This window comes from Megalops cyprinoides, chromosome 6 (genome assembly GCF_013368585.1).
Source record: "Megalops cyprinoides isolate fMegCyp1 chromosome 6, fMegCyp1.pri, whole genome shotgun sequence".
NCBI lineage: Eukaryota > Metazoa > Chordata > Actinopteri > Elopiformes > Megalopidae > Megalops > Megalops cyprinoides.
The window spans coordinates 10,452,501-10,473,898 of NC_050588.1; the positions used below are offsets into that span (position 1 = coordinate 10,452,501).

Sequence of the window (21,398 nt, forward strand, 5' to 3'; positions counted from 1 at the left end):
CGTATTGTCAGAGTGGGGGTTGTGCGTGTGTGTGCGCGTGCGCATGTGTGCACGCTTGCGTGCGTGTGCGTGTGTACGCACGCACATACTGGTGATTGAGAGCGTCTTTTTCCTGGCTATGCCCCTACACCACCACCTCTCCCGACCATACCCTCCTCTACGCCCCCACGCTACACCCTGCTGTACACCTCCACACTGACACGCCTCACCCTTCCCTATGCCCCACGCCCCACGCCTCCTCTCTCTCACCACGCCCTCCCGATCGCTCCTGCAGGAGCTGTTCTCGCGCAGCCTGGCGGAGAGTGAGATGCGCAGCGCCCCCTATGAGTTTCCCGAGGACAGCCCCATCGAGCAGCTAGAGGAACGGCGCCACCGCCTGGAGAGACAGATCAGCCAGGATGTCAAGTGAGAGACGCCGAGAGCCCGCCGCAGACGTAGCGCATACATCCGCCGGGAGTCCCAGACAAACCTCTGTCTCTGACTGGAGAACACACACGCTTGCATTCACACACACAGTCACTCACCCGCACCCGGACGCACTAACGCTGGCAGAAAAAAGCCAGCGTAAATCTTTTTGTTAACACATGTTTCAGATGGCCTTTTCCGTACATGACCTGTGTGTAGAAAGAAAGAAAGGGGACGGATGAAATTGTTCAATTTGTGCGCTCATAGTCATCATTATTTTCCTTGTCTTTGGTAATTGGCTTTTAAGGCAAATCCCCATCTGGCCTCCCTGTGTTTGCTACAGATTTCATCACTGGGGATTTTTTTTTTCCAGGCATTAGCCACTCAGTGCTATTTCTGGCAAAAAATGATTTGTCAAAGTTTTCAGTACATCTAGTTAAAATATTGATGAAAACTGTTGATGATGATGATGATGATGATGATGCCATTGTGTTGAAAGTTTCCAGTGTTTTGATTAGTGGCACGATCAGTCACCGTCACTTGCACAGGTACACTACCTTTTGTCCAGTTCAGCTCCTCTTACAAGTGCCAAGACGTTTTCTCAAGTTATTTTCCCCTCAGATTCATACTGTATTATTATTCATTTGTGACACATTTTCATGGTGGCATATTAAAAGGACTGTAACAGAATTCTTTTTTCCCCATACGATTTAAGTCACACTGAAAGGCAAACTGGTGAAAATTGATAACAGTTTTAAAACGGTAAAACTATGTATCACACAGAGGAAATGGCTTTCTGCTGTGGTGCATGGGGAGAGGCGCTGAAATGGAGCAGTCGGTGGTGCCGTGTGTATGGGAGAGGGGTCTTCTGTGGGAAGTGGGATTGGGCCTGCTCTACTCACTCAAGCGTGCCCGCTGCCAGCCTGGCATAGCTCAGCGGCTTCGCCTCCTCGCCATGGCGCCCTGCGGCCAATCGGGTTTAATCCTGCCCTGTTTGATTGTGTGTTCTCTTTTTGTCTTGTCTCCCCTCGGTCCTGCCTCATTCTTCGGCCCCCTTGTATTCGTGTGTGGGAACCGTCCCCCCTCTGTCTGTCTCTCTCTCTCTCTCTCTCTCGCTCACCTTCCACACTGCTTCGCCCGCCTCACACACCCTCGCCCGCCCCGCGCCCGCCGTCGCCCGCCTTGCCCCACAGACTGGAGCCCGAGATCCTGCTCCGAGCCAAGCAGGACTTCATGAAAATCGACAGCGCTGCCGACCTGGAGTGAGTGAGCCGCTTCTTTTTGCTCCCCCCCCCCCCCCCCCCCCCCCCCCCCCCCTTTAACATTACCCGCCCCGTGTTGTGGTGCCAGCGAATCACAGTCATCCTCCATAAAATGGAACAAAACATTACATTAAAAGTGAGGAGACTCACTGGTTTCAGTGAGATGTGTCACTGTGCCTTCAGTGGCTGATTCTGCACACACACATGCAAGTGTTACAGTGGAAGCCTTCTGCTGCTGCTGGTAGTTATATTTTCATCTATTTATTTCTTTTATTACCTAGTTTCATTTATTGGGGAGGTTAGCAGTTAACTGATTTTGGTCGATATGGCAGGGGACCGAAGTAAAGGGACAGAGGTGAGATGAACACGCTTGCTCCTCTTTCTGGCGGTCATTACACATAGGTCACTATTTCCATCAGAAAAACGCCCAGACCTTTCAAACACTTTGAAGTGCCGAGCCGTTAAAAATGTCAGCAGAATCATATTTGGCAACCTTTCGCCGAGGCCTAATTGGCGTCAATATTTGAAGCAATTAGCACTGCGGTCTCTGCTGCTCCAGCAAATACAGCAGCCTTTGATCTTCGTACGAAACGTCGGTCTCGAGCCTCTGTGTCCATTACACAATAATCAGAGCGATCTCCACATCCTTGTACAGAGTGACAGCGCTAACCGCAAACCCTGTCAGGAAGGTAATTTTCAGCAGCGAAACGAGGCCCGCGTGCCATAGGTACAGAGACGCTGATGAGGGCCGTGCTTCCTGTCTGAGGAAACAGCTGGGCAGTAGACAGGAAACTCATTAGGAAACCTTATCCGTGGCCCGAGTCTCTCCCCCACACCAGGAGCTCTTAGGAGGGTGTAGAGGAGAGAGAATGAAACCGTACCGCGCTGTGTAACATTATCAGGCGGCATGGAAATGGTTTTCGTTCATGCCGTTTTAAACAGACGCCTTGACATTTTTGCTTGAAAACAATATTTCTCCATTTTTCAGAAGCCACTCACACGTTTTGGAATTAATCAAATGCAATTATGTTTGACTAGATCGAGAGCCGCGCTGTTGGAAGGCACTTGAGCCAATTTAACTTTGTGTCAGTTTTGAGTGCTCAGATTTAAAGGGGGAGGTCCACTGAAAAACTGTAACTTGATACGTTGTTCGTTTCCTCTAAGACAATTGGCTTTTATTCCTGCTTTCTTTCATGTCTCTAATAAAACTGCCTAATCCTGAATCAAACCACCAAGTCCACGCATGACGTGTACGGTTCCACTGATACTTATGCTAGCGGGATGGGCTGAGAGCAGGCACAGAACAGAGCCATTCAACTTCGGGCTACAAACATTCATAGACCTCTTGTTCTAGCTAACTGAATCTAAAAATTTTATCCATTAGAAATGTACAGTTAGAACAGAAATGGCTCATCACAGAAAGAACACAAAAAGGCCTCAGTTTAATCTGACGTTTTAGTCACATATTCCTGCATAAGACTAGAGCTGGTACGTCCGCAAAGTGTATGCAAAGCTGAAGACACATCCGCATGGTGAAATTTTTCTCCCTTCAAGTGATTCGCTGTTGGATTTATACCAAGTATTGCTGAAGGCAGCTTATTTGGCTACTGTTAGCTTAGCAATGTGCAAAAAAAGCCATGTCTGTATGTGCAGTTTACAACTGCTTGTACAACCTGCAGCAAAACGTTGCATTTCCACCATGCAAGGGCACATTTACAATGTCAGTAAGTTATCTGTGGATACTGTGGATCTGCCTGAGGAATGTAGACATCGTAGCTCTCTGGCTGATTTATTTATGTTTCAATGTCTGCTCAGAGCTTTCTGACTGTGCTGTTTGTGTTGCAGCAGTGGAATGCTGTTGTTGTTCACTGTCTGAAAGAAACGAAAAAACATCACTGTTATGGTTCAGTCTGCCACACAAGTGTGCAACGGACGTGATTGTTAAGGGCAAAAAATAAGACTGCAACAAATGACTTTTTTGAGCTCTCTAACAGCGAGCTCTTCAACAGCGGTATCAGTTACCTAGTGCACATTTTATTGTTAAGATTCCAATGTTATCACTCAGTTGTTGGTGTCCAGCAGAGCGTTAGTTTTGCCTGAAGAAGATTCGTACGCAGGGTGAAAGCGTGTCACCATTTGGCCGTGGTGGTGGAAATGCCTTGCTTTGTTATGTTTGCCCTGAGGTTTGCAAACACCTTATATTGCTTCATTGTCTGTGAATGCAATGTAAGTCGTGTGTAATCTTTGCAGGGCATTGTGTAAAGGAAATGGTCACTTCACTGCAAAGTTGTAGGTGAACTGTTATAATATTATGTGTATTCCTCCTTCAGGTTATCACTGTAATGTTCAATTGAATATGCAGTGACAGATATTTGATTGTTGCAGCCATAATCTACAGGCAACTGGGTTTCAGCAGCCTTTGCCTCTGAGTGAAATAGACTCTTTGTGGACATGTGGGTATCCAGAATTGAGTTCTGAGTTTGATTTGAGACACAGAGAGATAGCAAGTAGACCATCAGCTGTGCTTGTGATACAGGACAACATATCACAGTAAGGTTTTTCAGTTGGAGTTTCAGTTTAAATGGGGTTGGAAATCCTCTCGCATGGATAGAGTTGAGGAGCCCTGTCCAGCTTTGGTTTGGAATCTGCACACAGGTTCCTGTAACGGTGCTCGTAAAGATAAGGGACGACTTGAACACTTTTTACAGGGTTACATTCTCATGTAGTGCAGATGAGAATTGTGTCAAACATTCTATTTAAAGAGCAGTCAAATAGTCATTGTTCATTTTTGATTGGACTGTGCCATGCGTATGTACCCAAAGCTGATGCATTTTGACCGTTTCCCCAGGGTTTCATTTTCTGATGCTGTATATACTCCTGCGAATTCCAGTTATGCAGAAACGAATTACGGTCTCTGACTGATGTATAAATGTAAAAGGATACAGCATGTGCCACTGTAGTTGCACTTTAAACAGTAGCAAAGTCCTTAGGTAATGCAGAAGCTTCTAATTAGCTGTGTAATTTGCGCATTCATTTTAATCCTGGGCAGCACTGTTGCAGATGGGCTCATCGATGCGCACACACAACGTTACATTCGTTTTCCAGTAGTCTAACAGCCCACGGTGATCCATCACTGTTCTATCCCAGAGTTCCACTGGGGACAGCCACCATTAACTGCAGAGAGCACCAGGGAGCTTTGTGTAGCTATGCAGTGGAGGCCTGGAGGATGCTGGGAGCTAGGTTCAGTGCAATGGGGGACTCTGCATCAGGGGTCTGCTGCTGGGGCTTCTCAAGCTCTGTGTGAAAGTGTGCGACCATAAGGGCCGTCTGAAATCTGACAGTACTGTCGTCCCTTTCACTCTTTCTCTATTTTAACTTTTGCTCTCACCATCTTTCTCCATTTCTCTTTCACTCTCTTTCATTCTCTCCCTGATTCTGTCTCTCTCCGTGGCTGTGTCTCTCACCCACACTCACTCTCCTCATCTCCTTCTCTCTTGCACTCTCTCTTTTTCTCTCCCTCTCCCCCTCCCCCTCTCTCCGTCCCTCTCCAGGTTCATGAAAGAACAGAACGAGGTGGCCACGGACCACTTCCCTAAGGAGAGAGAGATGGTCGTGGAGAGGGAATACCAGCGTGTCTCGATCTCAGGAGAGGAGAAGTGTGGGGTAAGAGCTGGATGTAGTGGGCTCCAGACCAGCGTATAGACCGTATGAGTGTCATTCCAACATTTCTGCAGGAGCCAATAGTTTTTTAGGTTGGCCTGTTAGCTGTGTGTATAAGGATGTCTGTCCAAAGTGATAATTCGAGAGAATTGTGTGGGTGTGATGTAAGGTAAAGAGTTGCCTCTCCCACGCAGATAATTAAGAGGGACCACTGACGCTGCTAGCACTGAACCATTGAACAAGACCATAAGGGGGAAACTAATCAAAAACCCGACATTAGACTCCCAGGACAAATAAGATATTCTTTTGGCAACACTGTACACCCAGTTTGTTGGAGACTTTTCATATAGTAGTTCCGGATAAATGGGATTTTTGAGTGCTTCATTTTGTTCATTTCATCCACTAATTATTGATTTAAAACTGCGAGTCTTACATGTAGAAATTTATATTTAGTGCAATTATTTTTAGCAAATACTGGCAGAGGAAAAGCCACTAGCGACACTACTGTGTTTTTAATCAGCAAGTAGTCGACAATTAGCCGTAGAATTGCAGCAAACTGGCCTGCCTTTATGAAACAATGACATTAGTTAATTTGCTTTGCTCATTCAGTTTATTGCAATAACCTTTAGGCTTTCCTTGGTACTGTTTCACAACAGTTTTCTTGCTTCAGGCCCAACTAGTATATCCCTGTTTATTATATACCATGTCTGTGACTATAGGCTTCTACTTCAGAATAATTAACATCTGTTGCATTAAAGTCTAGCTCCATCAGAGAAAAATAGCTCTTTAGCCAGAGCTACATGGGTTGCATTGTTGCTAATCTGATCTTGGTGCTATTCTGTCCACTGAAGAATGTAAAAAAAAGTGTTCCATGATGCATTGGGTCAAATTGGTGATCCTCTGTGGAGAAGCTTATGATTGAAAGAAATGTTCTTTAGGCTATTCTTTAAAAACCCTGATATGTGGTTAATTCATTGACGGATAGGTTTATGAATTATTCATTTTAAATTATACAGTATGGCATGCTTCCAAGGCATCAGGCATTTGAGGGTGCGCTTTGCTTGGTAGTAGAAGAGAATTTGCTGTTTCATTGCCAGCCTTGTAGGCGAGGTTATAAGGGGTGGCTAAATGTTCACTGTGAATTAAAAACATTTGGATCAATCACCTTGATTTATAATTGAGTGTATTGGTAAACCATTAGTGTTGTTCGCGATGCTACAAATACGAATAAAGTTGCATTTAAGGTCCCACTTTCCCCTCTCCCAGGTGCCCTTCACCGACCTGCTGGACGCCGCCAAGTGCGTGGTGAAGGCGCTCTTCATCCGGGAGAAGTACATGGCCCTGTCCATGCAGAGCTTCTGCAAAACCACTGCCCACTACCTGCAGGAGCTGGGGGAGAAGCCCCTGGAGCTCCGTGTGTACGAGGAGATCCCCGAAACACCCGTCGCCGCAGGTACGCTAGGAGACGGAGGAGTCAGGGTTTCAGAAACTCAGCTGGCCATAGGCACACCGGGACCATGAGAGGAGCAGGGTTTAAAGAAACACACCTGGCTGTAGGTGGGCTGGGAGCAAGAGGAGAGCAAAGAAGGACATCTAGATATAGAATGAAGAATGTATAGGACTGGAAGCGAAGAGCCAAATATCTGGAGTTATGAAAGACAATAGACAGAACAGTTGGAATAGTTAGGGACAGCCAGAACCTCTCATGGCTGTACCTGTGTGGGGTGATGGGTGTCTCCAGTTGTTATTCATTAATGACTTCCCTAAGGTATCTGTATCTAAGGCAGGGATACATTCATGCAGTGTACAATGATGTCATACCTGTAATTATAAAAATAGTATACTGGAGTTACTGTGGTTTGAACGGTTTTCTGTGTGGTTGCTTGGTAATCTTTTTTCTTTTTTAATAATCTAAACCCCATTGTCAGTGTTAACATAATAAATCCTAAGAAGAGGTGATGAAAAGTAAAATTACTGTTCACCTCTCGCTGTCCATCTCACAGATGCGCCCGTGCACCCGCCGGTCTCAGAGACGCACCCCTACGAGGGCCAGGACCCCAAAAACATGCCTCCCGACACTGGCTACGGCTGCAAGATGGTGGACGGCGTGATGCATGTCTATACTAAGAAGAGCCCCATGGAAAAGTGAGACATATTAATCATTCCATTACATTATTATCATTTAGCAGTTGCTCTTATCCAGATTTACACAGTGCATCTCGTGAAGAGATATGAAAGGTTGCACAAATAGGACACCATTAACCACATAGTGCCAAACCTAGTGATGAGATTGCAAGTGTGTGCCTAGATCAACATGTAAGTGCACTGCAATATGCAAGGACTGTACCGTTCCAAATACAGTGCTAACATGTGCCCTGAGGTAACACATCTCTAATTAGATAAAAGCCTGAAGTGCACTTCCACATATTTAATTACGCATAAGAGGGATGAAAGATCATGCTTGGGTAGGGGAGCTAAATCAGGGGTCTCATCATTTTCTCTCTTCAAAGTAATGCAACTCAGAAACTTTAATGTCGTGTAATGCCCCCCCTAACTCCGAAATGTAGTTGTGCTGCACAGAAAATGAAGGACCTTTGGTTGCAATATATGTTATTGTGGAGTTAACGAGTTTCAGAGCAATGTTCTTCAATTCAACAGAAGGGACAGACATTTCATATGAGGTGATATCATGTGCTGTTGCTACACAGGATCTTTGACTAAGTAGTAGTTTGGGCACTGAAATCAAATTCATTCATGTTCCAAACAGCACCCAGGTAGGCCTAGTCGTAAGGAGTTATTCATGCAAGAATGGTAGCATTTAAGCTGCCTGAAATTGAAAATAACAAGTAAAAACACTATTGTATATATTTGGTGAGCTGGTACACTGATTTTATTTTATAGCTAGTCAGAGCTTAAGAGTGAATCTGCGAAGAAGCCGTGATGTGTGCACTTGGGAGGCAGTGACATGTGACAGTGAGAGGTATGGCAGGAGACATGTGCTAAAGGCTCTGTCCTTGTTCCACAGGAGCACAGAGCTGGACCTACCCTACCCAGATCTCCAGGAGTACATCGCCGATATGAACGTCATGATGGCTCTCATCATCAACGGGCCAGTGTGAGTGTCACCGCCGGGATGACGAGTCCAAGGGAAACCCTGTCACTCTGTGTGTTTCACTGTGAGCCACGCTTGTGCAAATATACCATCCAGCGCCCAGGACTCAAAGTACCCCCAGGTCTTCTTCATATTAACAAAGGGGGCAAAGCTTTTACTGACAGAAAACCAGAGGGGAAAACTAAACTACGCCCAACCCCGAAGCTGTTACATTGAGCAGATCCGGAGTGGCACGTTGATGACCACCTTGTTGAGATGCTTTGTTGACTTCGCGTCTTTGTGTGCCGCAAACAGGAAGTCATTCTGCTACCGGAGACTGCAGTACCTGAGCTCCAAGTTCCAGATGCACATCCTGCTGAACGAGATGAAGGAGCTGGCGGCGCAGAAGAAGGTCCCCCACCGCGACTTCTACAACATCCGCAAGGTGAGCCCCCATTCGCCCATAGCGCAGCGCAGCGCAGCGCAGCGCAGCGCGGCGCACTTTGACTCAGCTCTCCATTCCGTTTCAGTCCAGTGAAGGTGCCAGTCACATGCGTGTGAGACTTTTCAGCAAAGGGTGATGACCACGGTGCTGCCACCTGGTGGAATGCATGGGCATGTCAGCTGCTCAGTAGTACAGTAGCTCAGTTATTCCCACAGCAGCAAGAAAATTCATAGATTGCTTTGCGTTATTTAATACATTGCATTATATGCTAGAAATAGGATATATCCTTTAACTGAATCAACTGAGTCAATTAAAATAGATTGAAGGCATAATTGTAACTGAAGAAGTGATGTTTAGTTTAGTGTTAGTTTCCCCCATTGTACTGCCTTCATTTACCCACAAACCCAGCTGGGTTATCATCTGGTGACCAAGCCTTAATATGACTCTCTGCCTCCCTCCACAGGTGGACACGCACATCCACGCCTCCTCCTGCATGAACCAGAAGCACCTGCTGCGCTTCATCAAGCGGGCCATGAAGAAGTACCCCGGCGAGATCGTGCACATGGAGAAGGGCAAGGGCCAGACGCTCATGGAGGTGTTCGAGAGCATGAACCTGACCGCCTTCGACCTGAGCGTGGACACCCTGGACATGCACGCCGTGAGGACTGGGACGATGGGGGAAGGAGGAGGGCCAGGGAGGCAGGGGGAAGTGCAGGGAGGGTGGTATATGGCTGTTACACACGGGTTTAAGTGTGCCTCGGTCCAGCCATTCCACGCTAAAACTCAAAGCTAGCTCCATACCACAACCTGCTCACAGACAGTGGGGTTTGTAGTGTGGTCCATGATCATTAGACTTTCACTAATATGTCTGTCCATCTCTTCAAAGCAGTAATTTGATCGTGCCCATCAGAACACATGCATACCTCCATTGTTGTCCAGGTGCTGGGCCAAAGAGATTACTTAAGCAAAAAAGATGTTGTGTCAGTATGTTGTAATGAGTCCCAGAAGGTTGCTTTGTGCTGTTGCCTAGTGAAGAACAAGCAGACAGATGTTTGAATTTGTGTGGTCTTTTAAAATGGAACACAAGAAAGCCAGTGGGGACTGATGACGGCCGTTCTTCTTCTCAGGACCGCAACACGTTCCACCGTTTCGACAAGTTCAACGCCAAATACAACCCCATTGGGGAGTCCATCCTGAGGGAGATCTTCATCAAGACCGACAACCACATCGAGGGGAAGTACTTCGGACACATCATCAAGGTAGACAGCTGTGTTAACCCAAACAATTCAGCACCATGCCTGTGCAGCTGCACCCAGTTCATCCCTGTGTTTGAGCAGATGTCTCACAATTAAGAAGTCAAAAAATGTTTCAGTTATGTATTTAGGGCAATAGAAAGTGAGTATAACATATAATAGTGCAAAGTACAGTTGTGGTTTCGCGTAATGTTGCCATAGCAAAATGAGGTAGGGCTACTTTTTCTTAACCACACGTCGGACAATGAAAGTAATATACAGGTAGCTATGAAACTGTAGCAGTGGTGGCGCTGGTAATGTTATAGCCTTAAAACACTCAAGTAGTCAGAGAAAGTATATCAGAAATTCAAAACTCCATGCTGCCACATTTGTTGCTCTTTTCTGAACTGCAGTTATTTTATAAGAGGCTATTGGCAAGAACTCTTGAGGTCTTACCATCCAGGTCTAATTCACTGAAATCCTAAGCAATCCTGGAGATTGACGTTGTATTTGTTTACAGCGGGTTCAGACCTGTGCACTACATTGCCTCCCACCTGCTAGTCTGTTGCTTTGCCTTTGCCAGTAGCCGCACAGCATTTTCGCCACCTTGCAGTGATGTAATGACAGCACTTTGAGACAATTACATGTTAGCTGCAATGTACGGCGTAAAGCGCTGATTGCCGCTGATTGTTGTGTAGCAGTATTACAGTGGATATAGTGTGCGCTGCCTTAGTTGCTGATTCTCAGGTTTGGCGGAGAGGCAGCACACTTTCGAAAACAGTTTACCGGTCTGGAAATGGAGCTGTAATGAATATGTTGTGTTAAGCTTTCACAGCGGTGATGGTAAATGGTGTCTAGGGATGCAGATTTCTTGCGCAGATCGACTGACGGCCTAATTGAAGCTGCTAGCAGCGACATCAAAGATGGCTGCCGCAGCAGTAGGTACGCCATCGGCGTTTTGACGCACCCCGTCAGGCCGCAGAGAGTCACGCGGCGGTGCAAACAGATACAGGCAGACGTCTCGCCTGCTGAATGCGCCCCTGAACGCCGGTGCCTGGCCGTTGATTTAGGAGGTGATGGAGGACCTGGAGGAGAGCAAGTACCAGAACGTGGAGCTGCGCCTGTCCATCTACGGCCGCTCCCGGGACGAGTGGGACAAGCTGGCGCAGTGGGCGGTCAAGCACGGCGTGTACTCGGACAACGTGCGCTGGCTCGTCCAGGTGCCCCGCCTCTTGTGAGTATGCCTGGCCTCGGTGGGAGGGTCTTCGGTGACGGAAGCAAGCAGGGTACTCCAAATAGGAGCTCCCGCCCATGCCCAACGCAAGCGTAATCTGAGATGACAGACCCACGTACTATCCACGCCCCATTGGTGTAAAAAGACGGACTGACACAGAGAAAAAATGCGGTACCTTTGGGAGTGTACGTGCCCAAATGTTCCCTTTCTCATAGAAAATGTGTCAGTCATTTTCCACTGTAGGATATGCATGGTATCGCATATATGCCACTGGAAATTACAAATATGTTGTAAACTGAATTGTGAAATTGGCCTGTCTTTTTACATTTAAATATATTGTATTGGGCTTTTTTTATTTTAAAAGTCATTTTAAACATGGATTTGTCTGTGAATTATGTTATTTTAGACAGATCACTGATTTTAGTAGTCTGATACAGTCTGCAGGTGGTCTTATTTCTATGCTATCATTTCACTGTACTGTATATTTCATTTCAGCTCCTTCCTGATTGCAGTTACACTCCATTAGCAGTTACAACCTTCTAAATTGACTCATTTGCAAAACAGACAAATAACCAAGTGCTCGGGCTTGGTGTCTTTGAGATTCTGTTCCCTACATTATATTGACTAATATAAAACAACAACATTTAGGGAAACATTAAGCATTGAGCATTCCTTAAATGAGTTGCGCTTATCAATGGGCTACAGGAGAAAGCCATTTTTGTCTTTCAAGTGATAGCAACTGTTTTCCTTCCTTTCCCTCAGTGATGTCTACCACACCAAGAAGCAGCTGGCCAACTTCCAGGAGATGCTGGAGAATATATTCCTGCCGTTATTCGAGGTCACCGTCAACCCCCGCAGCCACCCAGAGCTGCACCTCTTCCTTCAGCATGTGAGCACTTGCAGCGCACGCCCCTTTGCGCGCCGTTACCTCACACGGTCTGTACAGCACCGTCAGGGTATACAGCTGTTGCAGTACCATCACGCACATACTCCTTAAAACACCTTAACAGTGTATGTTCACATTTACATTTACATGTATTCATTTGGAGACTTGTCACATTCGCAGATGCTTTCATCCAAAGCGACTTATTCCTCAAAACACCTCTACAGTGCACAGCTCTTAAAACACCATTACAGCATATAGTTGCTATGTATGTATATATATATATATATATATATATATATATATATATATATATATAGTTGCTATGTACATATATATATAAATATGTATATATATATGTACAATATCATCAGCGCAGACAGTATGTAGCCCTTGCAACGTTATTACAGCACCTGAATTCTATAGTACCATCACAGCACACAGACATTAGAGTGCCATTACAGTACACACACCTAACAGCAGAATTACAGTAAAGAGCTCCAGCGACACATCAGTCAGCTAGTTTGGACTGAGCTATTAATTGAAAATTACTTTGGGTTTCTTTCCCAGGAGGGCCACTGGTGCTGAAATCTAGGGCAAAATGCTTAACCTAAATTGTTGTTAAATATGTAGTACCGTGTACTGTAATAAATGTATGCTGTATGCGGTGGCAATGAATGAGTGTTCTACTCTCTTCTCTGAATTTTGATCGTTGATATACTTACATGGTGCCTGACTTGAATCTCAGTGTAAGAATCTTACAGTCTCGCCCTCTGCATCTCTGGGGTCTTCATTAACTGCATGCGTTTGTCTGTTTTTAGGTTGTGGGCTTTGACAGTGTAGATGATGAGTCAAAACCTGAACAGCACATCTTCAACCTGGACAGCCCTCTACCAGCCAACTGGACCGAAGAGGAAAACCCCCCCTATTCCTACTACCTCTACTATATGTACGCCAACATGACCGTGCTCAACCACCTGCGCAGGTAGGACGCTGCCGAGCCAATCACAGCAAACGATGAAGCTGGCGGGAGAGTGCGCGCTCGTCAGAGCCGACATCAGTTACACAACACAGAGCCGGTCACAACAAACGGCAAATTTCAGCAAAAAGTCAAATCCAACACAGTGTAAACCGTGCCGAGTTAGCCACAGCAAACACTGAGACAGTCAAAACTGTATAAATACAAGGCTGGGAAACCTAAACAGTAAATGAGTGTCTGAACAACACAGGCATTCTCTGCTCACGTCAACGTACAATGTAAACCACACTTAACAAAGTACACTCATAAAAAGATCATTGCTATGTTCGTTTTTTGGGGAACAGTGTTTTTTTTTTTAGATGAATGGGCTTTCAATCAAGGTGTGTTCTTAAGAACACAGACATTGCTGTAATTGCTGACCTTATTCTCTCTCATGGTGCAGGAGGCGGGGCTTTCCCATGTTCGTGCTCCGCCCTCACTGTGGGGAGGCGGGGCCTATCCACCACCTGGTGTCTGGCTTCATGCTGTCGGAGAACATCTCCCACGGACTGCTGCTGAGGAAGGTGAGGCCTCAGCTTCTCAACATACGCCCACCGCCGAGCGGCCAGGCGACGAGGACTAGGAGTCTCTTCAATTCAGCCCGGGACACTCGCTAGAGTTTGCCTTGACAGCATGAGTACACAGTGTAGTGCTCAAAAATATCTATTTCAGCCCTAGTTTGGAATGTCTCATGAGTTTAGGATTGATATATTCAAAGCTTAATCTCTCTCTCTCTCTCTCTCTCTCTCTCTCTCTCTCGCTCTTTCTTGCTGACTTGTGTTGCCTCTATCTATCTATCTATCTGTCAATCTCTCTCTCTCTCTCTCGCTGGTTCTCTTTCTCCCCTCTCTCTTGCTGTTTCCCTCTCTCCTCTCAGGCTCCTGTGCTTCAGTACCTGTACTACCTGGCGCAGATCGGCATCGCCATGTCGCCCCTCAGCAACAACAGCCTGTTCCTCAGCTACCACCGCAACCCTCTCCCAGAGTACCTGTCCCGCGGCCTCATGGTCTCGCTGTCCACAGACGATCCGCTGCAGTTCCACTTCACCAAGGTCAGCTACCACTGCCGAGCAGCGAGGGGGAAGGGTGCCTGCCAGTCGAACGAATAATAACCGCAGCAGGAATGTTGTCCGTGCTGCGGTACACGTTGATGTATCACTAAATCTCTGTGAAGCTGACCTTGCCTGGGGCATTCGCCGTGAATGTGAGAGCGGGGAATGGCCAGCGCCTTAACAAAGCTGTTTCTCTCTGACTGTCTGTTCGTCTCTCTGTCCGCCTGTTTCTGCGCGCGTCTCCGCCTCTGCCCAGGAGCCCCTGATGGAGGAGTACAGCATCGCGGCTCAGGTGTGGAAGCTCAGCTCCTGTGACATGTGCGAGCTGGCCAGGAACAGTGTGCTGATGAGCGGCTTCTCCCACAAGGTACGTGCCTGGCCAGGCCTCATCCCCTCCACCCTCTCTCGTTTGGTTGTTCTCCCTGCCCTTTCTTTCTTCCCACTCTCCCTGTCCAACCTCCATCCCTGTCTCTACCTGCCGTTCCTCTCCGGCTTCCATTCTTCTCTCCACTCACTCTCTTATCTCGTCTCTCTCCTTCGCAGTCCTCTCCTCATCCGTTGATTCTCTCTTTCTGTCTCTCCATCTCCCTTCCCTCCCCACTCTCCCTGTGCACTTCGCTGAACGCTGAATACTTGCTAAAACACAACAGCTCCAACGCAAAGGAAGCTATCAACTAAATAAAAAGTGCCCCTAAGGACCTTCATTTAACCGAAGTTGGCTAACTCTCAAACAAAGCCAGGAGGAGAAACAGAACTGTACCTGTCAGGGATGATTATGCACTCTGTGGGTAAAACTGTGTTTCCTCCCCAAGGCAAAGAGCTACTGGCTGGGGCCCAACTACATCAAGGAGGGTCCGGAGGGCAACGACATCCGCCGCACCAACGTGCCAGACATCCGCGTGGCCTACCGCTACGAGACCATGTGCGAGGAGCTGAACCTGATCACCCAGGCCGTGCGCACCGAGGAGCTGGAGACCATCGAGGAGGAGGACAGCCTCTCCATGGCCCCCGTCCCGGGAGCACGTTAAGCCCCCTCCCTGCCCCCCCCCCCCCCCATCCCAGAGCAGCACAGGGAGAAGGGAGAGGAGATCCCCGCCCCCTCCCCCACTGCCCCCCAACCGCCGCCACCCATGGAACCTTACTGTAACTCCTGCCATTCGCCTCTCCAAAAGCCAAGGAAAAAGGTGGATGGAGTCCCCACGCCCCCGGGCCAGTGGCTCAGCATGGACTAACTGTGTTGCTGTGAAGGGTGGCTGTGCTGATAATAAATGCACCCATTCCTTTGGTCCCTCTCCTTCTCTCTGATGAGGAGGGTAGCATGGTCGTCTGGTTTTCCTTTTCTTTCTTTCTTTCTTTCTTTTTTTCATTTAGTTTCACTTTTTTCTTTCTTTTGACCTCTCTCTCTCTTTCTCTCTCTCTCTCCCTTTATCTCTCTTCCTCACTGTGATTTTTTTTTTGTAAACTCCTGGCCAGGTGGCAAAGCTGCAGAATTTGATGTATTTTTTTTAATACATGCAACGAAAGGGAATGGTAGCCCCCTCTTTTCTTCCCCCTCACTTCCTTTCCTTTGCTTTCTCTCAACCAATGGTGTGAAGGCTCTAACCTCCAGGTGTTTTTAACCAATCTATTGTCTGATGTCTGAAACCCCTCCCCTTAATCCCAAACCCCTCCCCCTGTCATGTGACCCTGCATGTGAGGACCCCACCCATCCTGCGATGAATATGGGCTCTCTGTTTGCCTGAGCACTTCCCGCACAGCATGCAAACACACACACACACGAACACACACACATACAGACAGAAACACAGGAAAGGCTGACTTCTGTTCATCAGTCATGTACTCATATTTGCACTCTGCCTTTTCCAACTCACACATAAGGCTCTCAGAATTTCTGAAATGTTGACATCACGTCATCACAGAGTTGTGAGAGCGTCAGTAGCTGGCCTATATGTTCGTCAGGGAGATGAAGCAATGCACCACAAACAGTTTTTTGCATTTTGACGAAAACGCCATGAGATGCTCATGTTTTATGTTTAGAAAGATCACAGAGATTGAGGGACCAAGCCAGAGGGGTCTACATTCCATGAGATGAGCATTGTGCAAATAGCCTTCTCTCTGACTGCAAATATTGATAGAATATTGATTGTGGGAGAGTTTGGATTAAAATGGTTACGTATACACATGTGTATATGTGGGTCTTTCATAATGAGTTTGGTTGGTTCATATGCCTGAGCTGTCACAAGCCTCAGCTAAACGGTTAGTGCAACACAAACACTGAATGACCCTTGTCATAACCCTGTTACTATTACCTCAGATATCACCGTGTTGATTGGGTGTCCGTAGAGCTTGGAGAATGGCAATGTCCTTTCCTGCATGTCCACCGGTCCCCTGTGTGTGTGTGAGTGTGTGTTTGTAGGTGATGTGACTGTATGACAGAATACTGAGGACCTCCCAGTCAACCAAGCCAGTTCTTGCTGCATGCATTATGTAGTCCCTGCTACGGCCAAGGTCACATGTGCCTTCTTCGTTTTTTTTTTTTTATTTACTTTTGGCTCCTCACCTGCTGGGACTGCTCCTCGTATTAACGCTAAGCTTGACCGCATCTATTAAAACCGTTAACAAAAAAAATGTATTTTTTGTTGGTGACAGGTGTGGCGTGTCAGAACTGTCTCCATCCCCAGACTTTGATATCTTTTTTTCTGTTTCTTTGTTTTGGACGAATACCAGAGAGAATCACCAAAGTTCCAAGGATGCTGAAACATCCTTGCTCCTTAGCTCATTTATTCATGGGTTTACAGCAGTCGGCCCTACGGCTCTCCGAGTGAGGAAAGCACACGGTTTTCTTGAAGCCGGGTACCTCAAGAGGCGTCATGTGACGCCATTGCAGGGCACCCTGGGTAACATATTTTACTACGTGGTGTCGAAACGTACCAGTTCATCGTCTGCCTGCATGCGTCCTCGGTGGCAGCGTGACAGCGGTGCAGAACGGCCCTTTAGAACCTCAGAGCTGAAAAGACGGAGACCTTGATTCCAGTTGGCGTCTCTCCCCAGTGCATGGCGCGTCTTTTCAGGTTGAGGCTTCCGTGGCGAAAGACCACCCTCCTCTTTGCTGCCTTGTTCCTTTTTTTTTTTTTTTTTTTTGCGTGATGCATCCTCTCTGCACGTTTGCATGGCAGACCTCTTCCCTCCTGTCAAAAAAAAAAAAAAAAACTCGACAACACAAGGAACTGAAACACTGTTTACAAACGCAAGATGAAGAAGCAACAAGGGCTGGCCAACGCTGCTGCATGCGGCTGATGCCGTAGGTCTAGCGGTGCATGGACTGGACTGAGTGCCCTGGGGCCATGCCCTGCCCTTGATGTGGCAAAGGGGGACACCAGAGAGGACATTTTGAATTTATCACTAGCTTCATATCGCGAGGCGGCGGCTCGTCAGGCTCTAGCCTCCTCCCCAACACCGGTTTGCACCCCCAGGTCTCAGAGCAGCGGCAAAAGCCTCCTCCTCACCTAACGAACAAGCTGGCCTCAAGCGGCGATGGATAATGGCAACGTGTATCGAGGCATCACACTTTCCGTTCAACGTGAAGAGAACTGTTTGCGCTTGCAGGGCATTGGTTTTGCATAGTTCAGATTTGTGAATGTTTTGGCTCCGGCGTTGGTTCTGCACAACCACGTTCCTTTATACAGTTAGACGGCAAGATTGTTCAGCGGGGGTTATCGGTTTACTGGTTTCGTACGCCGCACATATCAGACCTGCCTACCCATTCTGTGATTGTTTATAAATCGGTAGCTTTCCACGTTTTTTCGGAGGATATTTTTTTACACGGAACTCTACCTCCCATTGAGGTGTGCTTTACAGAGGGGTGACATCAGTGCTGTCAAAAATCATCTCTTCTCTCAGAAGAGCCACCTTCTGCTCTCAGTCGGCCCTGGCACACGAGAACAGACATTTAAATTAACTCACCAGCCATCAAGGTAATGTGACCTGAAGGCCAGCACCTGATTCAGCTCGCATTAAAATTCAGACTGACAACCACAGCAAGGTTTTCTTTAGATGGAGACTGCTGGTGGAGGTCACTCAGATGCAGCAGAGACTGAAATAAAAAGGCACAGTTTCTCTCATAAGCAAAAGTGAAAATTGGGTGACTGAGTGATCGTTTTAAACCTGCAAATCACATTCAGGGAGGTAGTACGGCCAAAAGATATCCCCCATAACTGAGGAGCACTAGATATCCCCTCAGACTGGAAAAGTTGTATGTACAGAGGATACGGCTAATGGGAGAGAAACACAAATGCATTATGGGTACCCTTCTCAGATGGCGCCAAGTAGCTCAACAGCCCTGAGCTTTGAGCCTGTAGAAAGCCTCTTTAGTTTGCATAAAATACAAAGTATTTTTTTAAAAAAGGTATAGAGAAGAGCAATTTATAAATCTATATCAATGTCTATATTGTATTTGAAAATGATTTTGTTATAGATAGTTCTACTTTGCGTTCGTACATAATATAAACACAGGTACTGTGGCTCACCTGTTGGCCCCAGTGCTTTTATTATAATTATTATTATTATTATTATTATTATTATTATTATTATTATTATTGCCCCTTCATTTTGCTTGTGTCTTTTGGGTAGATTTTCAAAGGAGATTGAATGTTTTACAGTGTTTTAACTTTTTTATGTTTTGTGGTTTCCTTCTTGGTTTTGCATATTTTTCTAAACATGATCTGTTAAGAGAAAGATTTGCTTTTTTAACGTTTGTTACTTGAGTGGAACTTTATTTTCTGTCCTGTGTGGGTACTCTAGTGAACTTTTCCCAGGAGTCGCGATTGTGACATTTTATCAGTGCTCAGAAACGGGGGCCTCGTCACAGCTGAATAACCCGCGCATGTTCAACTGTGATGCAGTCAAGTTAATGGAGTGTTGTTTTGGGGTGTTGGAGGAGGGTGGGAGGATCCACCCTTTTTCCGCTAATCGCTGTAGAGCGCAGGGAGTTCTGTGGTGGTGGTTTGTCAGGGTCTGGTCCTCTCACACACACCTTTGTGGGCCTGCCATTGTTGATTCTTCAATCTGGGCGAGACTTTGAGCGCGGCAGACATGATCCAGTCCCCCTCTGATTGGCTCAGAGGCCCTGCTGTAGCATTTGGTGAGAGCAACATCCTTGCACATCCTGTGAAACCAAACCCAAACAATAAGTGAACTTGACCGAAGCCCTCTGCAAACGAGCTAAAAAGACACTGTGAAAACATTGAAGTTTTTTGTTTTGTTTTTAAATGATAATTCTTTCTGTACCATAGTGGTTGTGCTGGTTTCTAATTTGTTTTTTCAGAGGGGTACTGGAGTGTATGTTTACCCCAGCGTATCGGTTGGTATATTTCTTTCTGTGTAAGTGGTCGTGGTTTGAGCTGGAAGTGAGTGTGGTTGAAGGAATCACAGTATCATAATTGCACGTACGAGATCTGTCATGCTGAAATACCTCCAGCTGGTGCCATACTTGCGCCTTTTTTCTTATATTCAGTGCAGTCATTTTTTTCACTGTCATCTCATCCATTGAAATTGTTTTGACACATGAAAAAGTTTGCAATGATGTATTATTTATCATATCCTTACTAACCCATACCTTTGTTTTCATAAGTATACTGTATTTCTGTTTTTATTTTGTGGCCCCTCTTTTGTAGCTTAATTTAGGACCATATGCCCTGGAAAGAAAGTGGGTAGGGTTAGAGACTGATGGAAATGCAATTTTCATTGAGTTTGTTTAGAGTTATGATGAGTTATGAATCTGTTTGGAGCAGGCATTAAAAATAGAACTCGAGGAAGTCAAAAAATTTTAATTAAGTAAGTGTCCATATGCACAAAGTAATTTCATGGATGACTGAGCATTCAAATCCATGTCCTCTAAGCCTAAAACCCAACAATCCTGTGGTCATTGACGCAAGGAGTCATTATCACCAGCCAAACCTTCCTGTTGGGGTGAACAGCAAAGTATGAATTGCTGTTGGGGGGGGGGGGGATTAGTTTTCTGCCAACTGTCCTCCGATTACTGCGACTCCAAGAACCACAGGGAGAAGCAGTGAGCGTGACACCGTGTGTGTTGTGCATGGTGATGATTTCGTTCATCAGAAGCTGACTGAAATGTCAGGCTTGTCCTTTCGAGGCGTCACCCTCTGCCGGAGGGATTTGTGGCCGTCCTCTCCGGTTTCAGTTCGGTTTCTAAGCCACAGACTCGCCACCGCATGCGCACTGCGCATTGATGGGGTCACGAGGCATTTGTCCGTGAGATTATTGGTGCCTTTCAGAGATCCAAGAGATGTCTGTGGAAAGAGCAGCTTTTTCCGAGGCTTTTGTAATTTTCCGTTTGCTCAGATGAAAAGATCAGGCTGGTTGTGGGGCTGGCGTGCCATCATTTACTGAAGGAGGGTCAGATTACAAACTGAGGAGGTGGATGAGGTTCAGACTGCTTGGTTATGCATGGAAGTACTGTACCAGATGCTTGAAACTTCGTAACTTAAAGTGCAGAGATATCATTACCACTGTGAATGAATTGGCATAGTTCTGATATACATCACGCATCCCTTTAAAACTCCCAAACTTCCCTACCATGTACACCAGCAGTTTTCCACACTGAAAGTATGAGGAAGCTGAGACAAAGTGTGGCTAGTGCTCTGCATGAGGATATGACCTGATGAGTTAACTTTTCATATGTGCTGCTAATCTTCAAATTCCAAAAGAGAGTTGAATCAGAAAACCTTCAGACACAGTAATAAAATGAAGAAGCGTTTGGAATGCAAGCCAGCAGACAAGGGGAAAAAGGTGTGTCTGTCAAGTTTTGTAGGACAGTAGTTAACTTCAGTTAATAAGAAAACATTGTGACCTTGATTCTTCACTCATCAGAAGTGCCCTAACAGATTTTGGCCTGGTTCTCTGCATGACACAGAAGCCATTGAGCCCATGAAAGAATAAAAGCCAGCCCATGTTAACAGATGAGGGATCTTTGCTGTGAGGGAAAGAAAGATGCATCCCACATTGCACTTCATTATTATTTGTTTTAAGTCTGTCTTTTTTTGCTACTGTAAACCGGGGTGCAGGTTGTCTGTTGTTACTGAATGCGGAGGTGTCCACA

General features: G+C 46.4%; 1 protein-coding gene across 5 annotated transcripts in view; it reads left to right on the plus strand.

Annotated features, from left to right (window-relative positions):
- LOC118779083 (AMP deaminase 2-like) overlaps positions 1-15,323 on the plus strand; it is a 56,662-nt gene extending 41,339 nt beyond the window's left edge. For all 5 annotated transcript variants that reach the window (XM_036530963.1, XM_036530961.1, XM_036530965.1 and 2 more), the window contains exons 3-18: positions 275-405; positions 1,599-1,667; positions 5,219-5,330; positions 6,594-6,780; positions 7,331-7,472; positions 8,353-8,442; positions 8,734-8,863; positions 9,327-9,521; positions 9,991-10,122; positions 11,166-11,329; positions 12,092-12,218; positions 13,034-13,197; positions 13,634-13,754; positions 14,108-14,281; positions 14,538-14,648; positions 15,094-15,323. In XM_036530963.1, the coding sequence (XP_036386856.1) occupies positions 275-405; positions 1,599-1,667; positions 5,219-5,330; positions 6,594-6,780; positions 7,331-7,472; positions 8,353-8,442; positions 8,734-8,863; positions 9,327-9,521; positions 9,991-10,122; positions 11,166-11,329; positions 12,092-12,218; positions 13,034-13,197; positions 13,634-13,754; positions 14,108-14,281; positions 14,538-14,648; positions 15,094-15,309 (2,265 nt within the window). In that variant the 3' untranslated portion in view covers positions 15,310-15,323. The remainder of the gene's footprint in view (positions 1-274; positions 406-1,598; positions 1,668-5,218; positions 5,331-6,593; positions 6,781-7,330; positions 7,473-8,352; positions 8,443-8,733; positions 8,864-9,326; positions 9,522-9,990; positions 10,123-11,165; positions 11,330-12,091; positions 12,219-13,033; positions 13,198-13,633; positions 13,755-14,107; positions 14,282-14,537; positions 14,649-15,093) is intronic.
- Positions 15,324-21,398: the final 6,075 nt, after the last annotated feature.